Below are 14064 nucleotides of genomic sequence, written 5' to 3' on the forward strand. Positions count from 1 at the left end.
CATATTTTGGTTTGTTATCCCATATATTATTCTTCGCAGTTTGGAAGAGTTTAGTATTAATCTACAATGCAGAACATCTTTTAAATATATTTATATTGGAACCATGGTCCAGAAGTGTCAGATGTGCTTGATATTAGTGATAGTAATTGAACTAGTGTGTAATGTTGGGACTTTTCTGACAGTGATGGTTTATAGGTAAATAAGATGGTGCCCTCTCTGTAACACGATAAAGATATATTATAAAAATATATTAAACATTATAGTTTATACACCATATAATGTGCCTAATTATCAACATATTAATAATAATAATAATCATAATAATAATAATAATAATAATAATAATACGCACTTTAATTACATTGTAAATGGAGATTATGAGAAACTGTCTGTGTTTTTGTGATTTTATGTTACTGAGGGAAGAAAATTCATATTTATTATGTTGATAAATTTGCCCCTTTCTTTGCTGCTTTAAACCGGATCGTACTGCAGAAGTGTGTCCTGGATGAGCCGCCGTAGTTCTTGTTTCCCGGGACGCTGGGTCTGTTGTATCTGCTGGGGAATAAACTGAATTAATGGAATAAAGCGGAGTTCCGCAGACAGGTGGGAGCTGGGTCTCTGTATATCTCTGTGTTTTAGTTTTAACTGAGTGGAACATTAACGCGTTTTCTGTCTGGAAGCTTTAGGCTCAGCTCCTCGGCGGCGGCGGCGCTAGCTTTCAGCTAAGCTAACAAACAAACTGACATAGGATAGCACAGCTAAGCTAACCTAGCGTAGCTAAAAGCTTAGTCTGCTATTAATCATAGCCAGCTGTTTTTTCTCTTTATTTTCTCGTGTTGTTGAGCGCACTGGGTTAAACTGTGTCTGAATTGTATTCCTCCTGTTTGTACATAAACATTACGGCTCAGTAGCTTCAGCTAGCTAACTGTTATAGCGTCACCTAATAGAACCTAACCGGGGTGTTCTGACGGGTTGTGCTACTCATCTATATGTGCTACCTACCTGCACTGCGCATGCGCTGATGCACATTTTTTTTTTTATTAACCTTCTTTTTTCCTTTTCTTTTCTGCAATATAACTACAATCTAGGCTCACTGTTGTTGTTTAGGTGCGTGATAAATGCTTGTAAGTTGCAATGCAAATGAAAAATGCGTATCGTCTCAGTTACTTAATTTTTTTACATTATCTGAAAGTGATTTAACCCAGCTGAGCTATTTAAATATACTCTATATATTCCGGACGGGAGCATTTTTAAAGCTATTTGTTTGCTTTTAGTTTATCGCAACAGACCACCCGCTGTTTAATTTCAGCAGCTTTAACTGTAGCTACGGTGTGGTGGCACAGTTTTACAAGGTAGCACATTTTGGCGGACACCGGCAGCTCTAGCTAACTCTAGCAGGGTGAATCGGCCCGAGCACGTATTCTGTGGGAAATATCGTATTTACGAGATGAGAGCACATAAACGCCACCACAAACTCGTATTTACCATTTATCAGAAACTCGGATTTTTAGAGTTTCCCCGTTGTTGGCGTGTCAGTAATAAGAGGTCAATACATCGATGCAGACAGTTCGTATTGTAAACTGCTTACATGTCAGTTATACCTACAACACGTGAACACTTGCAGGTTGTTATAAGATAACAAAAACCTAAAAGTCTAGTATGATTTCCGCTTCTAATGGGAAAAAACATCATTCACCTAATGCATGTCTTATTCACTTATTCTCACGGAATAGATACATTAAATAAATCTCCTGTTTTTTTATAATTATAGAACAAAATTATACAAACGTATAAAAAGTATAAACAAAAGTATATTCAATTATGCTGAGTTCGGTCTATTCTTAAGTTATGCTGTTTTGAAACCACTAATTTGTACTTAATTACTACTTGTAAACATGCACTAAATTTACACAGTGTACTGTATTTAATACAGTTTAAGTAAGTTATATTTGTGTGAGCTGTCCAACTTAACATTAAAACATATTAAAGTGTGATGCAAGTATATATTTAACATCAGGTTCATTTAGAGGATATCTCCCTGCTGCAGCATTAGCTATTAAAGTTATTTTACAGACACTAAACTAACTAAAGTAAAGTTTAAGTTTTACAGTTTTAACACACAAGAATCGTCAGCAGTTTGCTCACTAATTTGACTGAAGTACAGTTTTATTGCAGAATTATTAAAATACTTAGTAAAAGTATAGTTTTATCATGAAAAGCTGTTTTATAAAATAATTATTATATATTTGTATTAAGTACATCACCAGTACATCATTAGGACATACAAACAATGTATGTTTTATGTATACTGAAATGCATATTATTTAGGTAAAAATGAAAGTAAGGAGAAAAAGTATTCTTTAATTATTCCGCATATAGTGCAAGTACATTATTATTATATTTAAACATACAACTTTTTTACAAGGAAATGGATTGTCCTTAATGGCGTCCATTTTCACAAGGAAAGATTATTATTATTATGTTATTATATTCATTTTTCCTGAAATTCTTATTGTGAATAATATGTTCAACTAGAAAAGTGGAAAATTTGCTGAATGGAAATTTATATATATTATTATTATTCTCAGCCTCAAATGTCAGAAAACTGAACTGATAAATGTTATGTCTGAGTCAGTGTTTCTCAATCCTGGTCTAGGAGACACCCAACCCATTTTAGTGGTGTCCCTGTTTTATCATAGCCTTTGAAGTGACTGCAATGAGCTGATTGAATCAGGTGTGTTGGGAGTAGGAAGGTTGAAGGGGGCCGCCTACTATTATAATATATATTATTACTATATATAATAGTGCTGTCTGTTTACAAAAAACTAAAGTTTCCTGAAGGTTTTTTAAGAACTAAAAATCGTAATTGAGAATCGCTTGTATATTTGAAGAATATAGTTTTTTTATTTAAATAGACAATATCGCTTAGTCCTAGTTGGGAGCAGATCAAGCTGTAAACTATAAAGAACAGGGAGTCTCCAGGATAATTGTGGAAGGTTTAGTGACTGCTGTAAGCAATAATGAATCATCCATAACTGCTGTGAATTATTCAGTATAAAATAGTTAATGATCTGATTTTGATAATATCTATTTAAGAATCTGTTATAAATGATTTAGTAATTGATATGAATTATTAAATGACAAAAATTCTGATCCCAAGCCCACTTCTTTAATCTAACATTTATGCCATTTGCTTGTGCACCTTTGGCTTTCTCAATATTCACATAACCTGTCAATAAGGAAGTTTAGTATATTTTATATTTATCTGCTCATTTAGACTGGAGAAATGTACTGCAAACATTCATTCAACAACAGGTTTTTCTATTTTCCAGCAGCCATGAGTGACATTCGTCATGCCCTGCTGCGGCGGGACCCGCTGAGTGCAGCCAAGGAGGTTCTGTACCACCTGGACATATCTCTGGGCAGCGCGCTGCAGAATGCTCCAGGAGCCACACCAGGCCTGGACAAGAACACCGTGGATCTGGTGGAGGAGTTCATCTTCCAGGTGCCCAAAGACAGGAGTGTCCAGCGGAAGGTGAGGAAGGTGTAGCTGTAGAACACGAACACAGTTATTAAATCTGATATTCTTACTAACTCTATTTAACTATGCTGACTTTATTTAACTCAGTAAAAGCAGAAAAGCATTTAAGATGAAAGTTACTTCATGTTACAAATAGCTGTCTTTAGGGAAAAAATCTAAATAATTATGTCTACAGTTTTATTGTGGTAATACAACACATTAAATAACTGAAAGCTGTGCTTGAGTGTAAAAACTGGTTGAATTCTTTTGAGAAATATCCATAACCTGTTGTAACAATTTTCTGTATATGTATTATAACAGTAAAACTCTGGACTACTCTACAGCATTGTGTATTTCTAGTTGATTCCTTGTGTTGTTCTGTTTTCAGAGAATGAGCTGTGTTCAGGAGCTGCAGCTGCTGGAGATCATGTGCAGTTACTTTCAGGAGCAAAGCAAAGATGCCATCCGGCAGGTCATCTTCTCAGCTCTCTTCGGCCTTCAGGGCAACAAGGCTGACGAGAGCCGCATGGCCATGCTGGGCAAGCTGGTGTCCATGGCTGTAGCTGTGTGTCGGGTGTCCATCCTAGAGTGCGCTGCCACCTGGCTACAGGTGGGTCTGTTCAGCCAGTCCTTGTTTCAGGTTTTTTGCTGCTGTGTTGCTCCAATTCCTTTTTGTCATATCGGTTTGGGCCAAGTAATCCTGTCTCAGTATTGATTTATCACACATTACATAGTCTCAATCATTTTTGTAGACCTCAGTATTGCCCATATTGTTTTTCTTAGCAAAAAGAGCCCATAACCATGAATGAGTCGCTATGTTGGCTCTGTTTAAGACAGTCGTTTTATTTTATTTATGCTTTATTTGTTTAAGATATTTAAAAATGTTATAATATTTAATGTCTGAATTATTATTGTTGCTCTTTAAAAGTATTGTTCAATTACAATGTTTATACACAAAATGCTGTGTCTTTAAATAATAATTTTTGGAACAATATATTGTCCAGATAAAATGACTGACAAGCCAAGTAATGGCATTATTATTATTATTATTATTATTATTATTATTATTATTATTATTATTATTATTATTATTATTATTATTATACATTCTATTTTTATAGTGCTTTTCAGGAAACCCAAAGACGCTTATTATTATTATAATTATTATTATTTTTATTATTATTAAAATGGATAATTGATATTGGTATTTTTAACAATATCAATTATAACAGTTATTTATTGTTGTTATAAAAAGTAAAGCTAGTAAAATCACTGAATAGTAATATAGTGCTAATACATTGTTTTCACTTGTTCTCATGTGCAGCGCTCACATTCTGCCTGGTGTGTTCGACTGGCGAGGGTATTGGTGGATGACTACTGCACCCTGGTGCCCTGCTCCATCTCCAACCTGCAGAACATCTGCTCCGCCAGCCCTCGCTTCTGCTGTCAGCTCATCACTGCCGTCACAGCCCTCTATGATCTTTCCTCAGGTACCTGCATTTGCAGTGTGCAATTGTGTCTTAGAAACAGACATGCATAAAGTACTAGAGATCCAGACTTGAGTAAAAGTACAAGTACTTTATCAAAAAAGTGACTTAAGTTGAAGTGTTCTGAAAGCATCATACTTAAGTAGAAAGTATTCACAATTTTTTTATTCAAAGTAGTTTATCTACATTTTTTCTACTTAAAATAAAAGTATTGAGTTGTGTAGTTATTACAGAAAGAAGTCAGTAGTTTGAATATCGTTTATATTATGTAAAATGTTTTGACTACAGGACACTTACAATTCCTTTCAGTAAGTTTTTGGGATATTTTAACAAATAATGCATAAAAGGTCACTAGTTGGTCTATTACTATTGTAAAATCAGATAAAGCTGTCACAGACCAGGGGATCAGATCACCTTAAAACACTGAGCTCTTTATAAAGAACAACAGATCAACTATGTCCCTCCACCTTTAAAACCTTCTCTTTCCCACCCCAACAAATAAAACATGGACTCTAAGTAGGACCAGGGGTCTTCTTCCTTACCTTCACCACCACCAATACTCCAAGTTAAAGGTGTTTTTCCCCAGTGTTCAGAATGCAGGCAGGCAGAGGAGTAAAGGACAGAACAAGACCGGTGTGGCCTTCTTAGAAGATCAGCTTGATCACTTGATTCGCCAAGTGACACACTTGGACACACATACACACACGCCCCTTGGACGTATCAGGAGTGAGACTGTTTAATTGTATCATAGTACCCTATAATACAATAGTACCCTATATATATATATATATAGGGTACTATAATATGTTAATTGTTGTGTTAATAATGCGCAAGCTGGTGTTATTGAGTGAATATTGGTAAAAACAACAATCAAAAACATCTTTATTTCATGTGTTCACAGTCCTGCTTAGGATAAACTGCTGCTCATTAACTCTTCCCTTAACTCAACATATTTCATCATTAAAGCATCAAAACTAAAAAGGCTGTAGTCTCCCCGGCATAACACACTACACTATAATTACTGTCCCATCACAATCATACAGGAAAATATCAGAATTTAAAGAAACTGAATCATGCTTTTAATTATGATTAATCACAGAATATTGTGGTGATTACAATTTTTTTAGTGATTGACACCACTAATTATATAATTTTGGCAATCTAACACTGATTCTTTTATTTACATTTAAATACGTATTATTAGAAGCTTAAGAAAATCTGGTAGGTCATGGTTTACACATGCACACACTGTTTAAATTCAGCAGGTCCAATATCAATGTTTGTGTTTGTTTCAAGGAAATAAAAAATGCTTTAAAAATGCTTTTCCATTAATGTATTTAGCTATTTAGCTTTTTTAGCAATTGTAAATATCCTTTATAAAGAACAAGCTAACACAATATAAGACTTTTACAAACACATTTTTAAATAATGCAAAATAAAATTTATTATTTTTATTGTCAAAATTACAGAAATTATTGAGATGCCTTTTTATTGTCAGTATTGCACACCCCTGCTTATACTCTGAAATGCCAAATAACACAAGGTTGGTGTTGTGTCCCATGACTTGTGTCTTAAAGCTAAAGAGCATTGCATTAACCTGTGTGTCAAGTAGGGTTGGGCGGTATGACGGTATTTCGGTATACCACGGTATTTAAATATGGTGACGGTATTGTTAAATAGTGACGGTATATTAACCACGTGACGTGCCAAACCTGAACTTTGAAAAACAGGACGTTTAAGACATTCTGCGCATCCACAATGAAAGAGCAGTGGGAGGGGTAAGCATTTGGAGCTCCCCTTCGCGAGCAGAAACGGCACAACACCACCCGCTGTTAAGCTGCTGTAGTGGATACAGTGCTTATAAATAAATTAACAAACACAAAAATTAGGGTATTCAATCTGTAATTTCTGTTCGTTTTATTTTTTTCTTTTAATCACCGTTTTTATTAGTTTCAGTTAAGGGGAACTTTCACTTTCAGTTTTCGTTATTTCGTTCGTTTTCGTTAACAGTAATACGTTGTTATACGGTGATTATCAGCCCGTAGCTTTATATAAAATAGAAATAGTATTAAAAAACAGATGACTATTTCCTGGAGCCTGGACTGACCCGAGATTTTCCATTACTTTCCTCGGGCCGAGTCTCGTCCTGAGAAATAAAAATCAAAGTAATTTAAAAGAATTACCCGAGCGTGAACCCGAGCCTGAACCCAAGCGTGAACGCGAGCTCATCCGCGCGTTTAAAGCTCCGCAGCATTTAATAAAAACAGATTAATAGATATAAAATAGGAAAATAACTAACTAAACCTAGCTCAAAATGGTAAAAGAAATATAATCTAACGAATTCTAAAATAATGAAAAATAAATAGTGTACACACAGGTACAAAGCTAAAAAAAATACATAAAAAATAAATTAATCGTCCGCGTTTGAAGCTCCGCAGCATTTAATAAAAACAGAAAAATAGATATGAAATAGGAAGGTAACTAACTAAAGCTTAAAATGCTAAAGGAAATATAATCTAACGAATTCTAAAATATCAAAACACACAGGTACAAAAATAAAATAATATAAATCCTTCAATACCGCCCAACCCTAGTGTCAAGTCAACCTTATTAAATGGGAATTTGACACATACTGGACAATATTCAACTGCATTCACCAAATAGCACCTCACAACTTACACAGGTGTGGACATTCTCAAGCTGTTCCCTAAGAAAACACTTAATAATCAATTTCGATACTTTCCCAAAACCTTTGGCATGTCAGTCTACAGTTGCATTGTAGAGTTTGGGAACCCTGGTCCAAATTTTTGCATCCCACTGTGTGCCCCTCTACTGTGTGCCCCTCTACTGTGTGCCCCTCTACTGTGTGCCCCTCTACTGTGTGCCCCGCTACTGTGTGCCCCTCTACTGTGTGCCCCTCTACTGTGTGCCCCTCTACTGTGTGCCCCTCTACTGTGTGCCCCGCTACTGTGTGCCCCTCTACTGTGTGCCCCTCTACTGTGTGCCCCTCTACTGTGTGCCCCTCTACTGTGTGCCCCGCTACTGTGTGCCCCGCTACTGTGTGCCCCTCTACTGTGTGCCCCTCTACTGTGTGCCCCTCTACTGTGTGCCCCGCTACTGTGTGCCCCTCTACTGTGTGCCCCGCTACTGTGTGCCCCGCTACTGTGTGCCCCTCTACTGTGTGCCCCGCTACTGTGTGCCCCGCTACTGTGTGCCCCGCTACTGTGTGCCCCGCTACTGTGTGCCCCTCTACTGTGTGCCCCTCTACTGTGTGCCCCGCTACTGTGTGCCCCTCTACTGTGTGCCCCTCTACTGTGTGCCCCTCTACTGTGTGCCCCGCTACTGTGTGCCCCTCTACTGTGTGCCCCGCTACTGTGTGCCCCTCTACTGTGTGCCCCTCTACTGTGTGCCCCGCTACTGTGTGCCCCTCTACTGTGTGCCCCTCTACTGTGTGCCCCTCTACTGTGTGCCCCTCTACTGTGTGCCCCGCTACTGTGTGCCCCGCTACTGTGTGCCCCGCTACTGTGTGCCCCTCTACTGTGTGCCACTCTACTGTGTGCCACTCTACCGTGTGCCCCGCTACCGTGTGCCCCGCTACCGTGTGCCCCGCTACCGTGTGCCCCGCTACCGTGTGCCCCTCTACCGTGTGCCCCTCTACCGTGTGCCCCGCTACCGTGTGCCCCGCTACCGTGTGCCCCTCTACTGTGTGCCCCGCTACTGTGTGCCCCGCTACTGTGTGCCACTCTACTGTGTGCCACTCTACTGTGTGCCCCTCTACTGTGTGCCCCTCTACTGTGTGCCCCTCTACTGTGTGCCACTCTACTGTGTGCCACTCTACTGTGTGCCCCGCTACTGTGTGCCACTCTACAGTGTGCCACTCTACAGTGTGCCACTCTACTGTGTGCCCCTCTACTGTGTGCCCCTCTACTGTGTGCCCCTCTACTGTGTGCCCCTCTACTGTGTGCCCCGCTACTGTGTGCCCCGCTACTGTGTGCCACTCTACTGTGTGCCACTCTACTGTGTGCCACTCTACTGTGTGCCACTCTACTGTGTGCCCCTCTACTGTGTGCCCCGCTACTGTGTGCCACTCTACTGTGTGCCACTCTACAGTGTGCCACTCTACAGTGTGCCACTCTACTGTGTGCCACTCTACTGTGTGCCCCACTACTGTGTGCCCCTCTACGGTGTGCCCCACTACGGTGTGCCACTCTACGGTGTGCCACTCTACGGTGTGCCACTCTACGGTGTGCCCCTCTACGGTGTGCCCCTCTACTGTGTGCCCCGCTACTGTGTGCCCCGCTACTGTGTGCCCCGCTACTGTGTGCCCCGCTACTGTGTGCCACTCTACAGTGTGCCACTCTACTGTGTGCCACTCTACTGTGTGCCCCGCTACTGTGTGCCACTCTACTGTGTGCCACTCTACTAATATCTGTACATTTTCACTAAAGCATGTTTGTATGATGTGTGTCTGTAGATGAGCTGACTCCTCCCCCTGCTCTATTGGAGATGGTAGTTGGTTGGATCACTGAAGACCCAAGATTACTCCTGCTCACCTTCATCAACATGCCCCTGACCTCAAGCTTACCGATCGGCTGCCTTGAGGTCACGCCCCTCATGGGTCTCCTCCGATGGTGTGTGAAGGCACCACTGGCTCATCAGAGAGGCCGAAAGCAGTCACTAACCAATGGCCACGTGGAAACTGAGAAGGTGCCTGGATGTGAGGAGCTGTACTCCAAACTGCACCTGAGCGTTCTTCAGGTCTTCCTCATGTTACAGGTACAGCTCATCAGTTTTGTAATCTGATTTTAGAAAGTATTTATGTACTCTGAAGGAATCTTGGATTTAATCAAATCCTTCATTGATTCATTAATTATTAATTCATTTATTTATTAATCATTTATTTTAAAAAAGGTTCACCTTACAGAACAAAATCTGCTGGGACGACTAGGCGTGCTGCAGGCAGAGTCCGTCGCAACCCTCGTGGAGGAACTGGGCCGCTCAGTGGACGAGCTGAACCCTCTACATGCTGCCAACCAAATTCAGCTGGCTCTGGACAGACTGGCCCAAGCCCTACAAGTTGCCATGGCAACAGGAGCGCTGTTGTGTACCAGAGGTGGGTGAGATGGATGTTTTTTATGTGAATTTAATACTAAAACGCATCAGCAGATATAGGAAATGATTATTTTGTCTGTTTGTTCTTCAGAAGATCTGCGCACACTTTGCTCAAGACTGCCTCACAACAAGTAAGTTAAAAGAGGGTCAAACTGAGACTGTGACCGAAACAGCTTCCTGTTTACTATTTAGGGCACTATTGAGTACGTCCGCCATGTGATTCGTGTCTGAATCGTAAAGTGAATTTCGAACATGATTTTGAGGGCGCTATAAACTCCTATAATGCATCATAATTTATAGTAAACATCCCTGCTTACTAAGTGAGCTAAAGGTTTACCAGAATGCATTGTGAGTTTCCCTACTAAGCAACAGACAGCCGTACAAACAGAGCGGACAGCGAGCCACCAGGGTTGCCAGATTAAAAGTGAGACACAGATAAAACCAATTCACTGGGTAAAAAGTGTTTCAAATCCGCCAAAATACAGAGAAACCCGCCCAAACAGCTGATGTTCATCATATCAACAATATTACAGTTTTTATTACAACATGATCTTAAATAAAATACCTTAAATATCATGACTTTATCTGCATGTTTCTATTATGTATTTTGTGCATTGCAAAATAAGAAACACGAACCAAAGAAAAGTAATTACAGTACATAAAAATAAACTCGCAAGCAATAAAAGAAATAAATACTCAGTTACATAATAACCAACACAAACACAGCTTATTCAAATTTCCATCAGCAGGACTAAAAGCTCTGTCTCTGCCAGGTTAGCTGTCTAACTACAACTACACCCATTACCACTGACAAATAACTAGAGAATGAAGAACTGAAAGTGTGCAGCAACAGATTCAGACCTTCTGTCTCTGCAGAGCAGCAAGGTAGTGAACAGACTGTTTAAAAACCCCAGCAGCACTGCTGCTACTGATCTGATTATACCAGCACATCACAGTCTAGTAACATATATCACCATGCCATCCAGTATTGCTGCAGTGCTAAGAATGACTCACCACCTGGTCCTGTGGTGGTCCTGGTCATTAAAGGACAGGGTTAAAGAAGATTAATACTGTATGCAGAGGAAAAAAATACTACATTCTGTAATTAGAGAACTACAAAGTGCTCCTATAAGCCCAGTGGAGCTGAAAAAAAAATAGATAATAGGCTTAGAAATAAGAATATGGTAATAATGTTGTGCCTGAAATACACACAGTACCAGTCAAAAGTTTGAATACATTGTAAATTAATAGTGAAGGAACACATAAGGAATCATATAGTAAACTTAAGTGTTAAACAAACCAAACCATACTCTTTGAAGCATTTAGCTGCTTTTCTCTGGGGTGCTGTTAACTTGCTGTTTCTGAGGCTGGTAACTCTGATGAACTGATCCTGTACAACAGAGGAAACTCTTCCTCTTCCTGGTATTAGAACATATTACAATATGTATTCGAACATTACTCAAATATTCACTATTCACTGTATACCTGTAACTCTACCTCTTTACTACTTTACTTTAACTGATGCTCTCAAACACTTTAAGAGACAAAAAATTCAAGTAATTAACTCTTGATGAGTTCAGCACAGCTGTTAACTGAAAGCCTGAATTCCAGGTGACTCTACCTCATAAAACGGACTGAGAAAATCCAGCCAAGATATGAAAAGCTGTAATCTAAGCAAGAGGTGCTACTTTGAAGAATCTAATATATAAAACATATTCTGGTTTGCTTAACACTTTTTGGTTGACTTATATGTTGAATAAGTTCATGTTTCTTTCTTTATAGTGTGAATGACTATCAATTTACAATGCATAACATTTTACAATGATGAAAAAACACTGAATTTAAGGTGTTTTATAGGAAGAGCTGTCTATGTGTGTGTAATGCGTGTAGCTAATATAGGTATGAACAGGTGACTGTCAGGGTTTTAATCAGTTAGTGGCGCACCTGTGTTTTCTTCTGCCAAGATAGCAATAAGGCAGAAATGTACCTGAACACACCTCACTTCCAGAGCACCACGCCAATCAGCATAGCTATATTCACGAACTCCATCGCTATTTTAACCGTGCGGGTGCAAGACGTACTAAAAGACGTGAAGTGAGAGAGCATTGAGCAACGCGCCTTGCTCAGGGCCTTACCTGGAGTGTTCCCATTATCTGATTACACAATTTTTTGTAAATGTATTGATCAGATTCTTATTATCTGCAGTAATCTGATTTATAAAGAGCGTGTAATTTGATTTAATGATTTCTGTAAACTCACCCAGTTCATTTGTGACATTTTGTGATTTTTGTGTGTAGCTGTGTTTGTGTAGTGGCTCACAGACATTATTGTTAAGAATAGCTTGTTTGTATTTGTGTTCTTACTATTATGGTATGTCTTTTACAGTCTGTTACAGCTGGTCATGTCCGGTCCTGTCGTCCAGCCTCCGCCGCACAGCGCCCCCTTCCAGCCAAGCCTCTACCCCTACATCCACCCGGCTCGACCCTCGCCTCTCTCACCACACGCCACACACCAGGCGGCCCTGTCCTCTCCACACGCCGCCCACCCTGCTCTCTCTCCACTCCCCACACACCCGGCTCTCTCACCACACTGCCCCTTACCCCCACACACCGCACACTCCCCCCTCACCCCACACGCCTTTCACCCCGCCGCCATGGCCTTCCCCTACCGGCCCATTCGCTAACCCAGCCTGCCAACAGGCTACATGAACTTACCGCCCGCTCTGTGGTGAAAAATAAATGGCTTTTTTGAGGGGAGGATTTATATTATCGTATAAAACTTTACCTTATAAAGAACCGTAATAATAAGGATCTAACTGATAGGTTGAGAATAAACTGTGAACTTTTTAATATCAGAAAGCATTCACCATAAACATCCCCAGTTCAGTACAATATTTTTAATATCAATTTGAAGGTGTCATGAATTGAATACCCTTTTTTAATTTCAGTGTCTTTGGATAAACTTAATTATGCATACATTTGGAACATTGATCCTGTCTTTCGTTGCTGATTCTGCCATGTTTGAAAATGTTGTTTTTGTCTCAAAATGGCTCTTGTCTTTTATTCTTTGTGAAATAACAGCACTAACAGTTTTTACACATTTACTCAGACAAACTGCTATTAATATTTTTGGCAGAGACTACTGAACTGCTGCCGCTGTCTAAAACAGTTCATATTGGTCTGTACAGATGCCTAAATGGTCCACATTTTTCTCAATTTGTAGTTAAAAGTAGGCCTGCCATGATAAACAATATTATTTCATTTTAACACGATTAAATGCCACTGACATAATGATAATATAATAGCTTATCATAGTTTGGAAAATACTCTTTTGATCTACTCTTGATCTACTGCAGCCAATGCCCTCTGTGTGTATGGAGTCACAGTTATTAAAGCATTGGTCATTAGATGACTGGTTAAATACTGTTCACGGTTATGTATATGTATATGTATATTAGCTGTTTATGTAGCTTGCCATTGTTTACCGGAGCCCTGAGAGAGCACAATTGGCCTTGCTCTCTCCCCACAGGGCGTCTGTGAGCTGATGTATCAGAACCGAGTCACTGCGCTTTCCTCTGAGCGTTAGCGCTGTGATGCTACTCGGTAATGCTGCATCAGCAGCAGCATGAAAAGAGGCGGAGTCTGACTTCACATGTATTTGGAGGAGGCGTGTGCTACTCTTCACCCTCCTGGTGTTGAAGCATCACTAGTAATAGAGAATTTATTGTACAATAAGTCTTTAATGTAAATATCATGATGGGCCTAACTGAAGGTCAACATACACTCATTATGGAAATAATGAAAATTGAAAAAAAAAAACAATATCTTGCGTTTATTTGGAGAACCCAAAAATACTTTGTTTTGTCTGCTCAACTTCAGGCATTATTCTAAATCAAACAGGTAAAGTCAACAAATTATTATAATCATGACTTGGTATAAAAGCAGT

The 14064-nt window shown here is 39.6% G+C and overlaps 1 protein-coding gene across 4 annotated transcripts; it reads left to right on the forward strand.

The window, feature by feature from the left end:
* Positions 1-467: 467 nt before the first annotated feature.
* Positions 468-13165, forward strand: ints15 (integrator complex subunit 15). Of its 4 annotated transcripts, none has more exons than XM_022668629.2 (8): positions 468-603; positions 3336-3535; positions 3909-4130; positions 4845-5010; positions 9482-9783; positions 9919-10120; positions 10211-10250; positions 12505-13165. In XM_022668629.2, the coding sequence occupies exons 2-8, from the start codon at positions 3338-3340 to the stop codon at positions 12800-12802; spliced, it is 1428 nt and encodes a 475-aa protein (XP_022524350.1). In that variant the 5' UTR covers positions 468-603; positions 3336-3337; the 3' UTR covers positions 12803-13165. The 4 variants fall into 4 exon arrangements, with proteins under 4 accessions (XP_022524350.1, XP_022524349.1, XP_022524351.1 ...); XM_022668628.2 differs by having other exon boundaries at positions 490-603; positions 3333-3535; XM_022668630.2 differs by having other exon boundaries at positions 490-603; positions 3333-3535; positions 10214-10250.
* Positions 13166-14064: the final 899 nt, after the last annotated feature.

This window comes from Astyanax mexicanus, chromosome 21 (genome assembly GCF_023375975.1).
Source record: "Astyanax mexicanus isolate ESR-SI-001 chromosome 21, AstMex3_surface, whole genome shotgun sequence".
In the NCBI taxonomy this organism is placed as follows: domain Eukaryota; kingdom Metazoa; phylum Chordata; class Actinopteri; order Characiformes; family Acestrorhamphidae; genus Astyanax; species Astyanax mexicanus.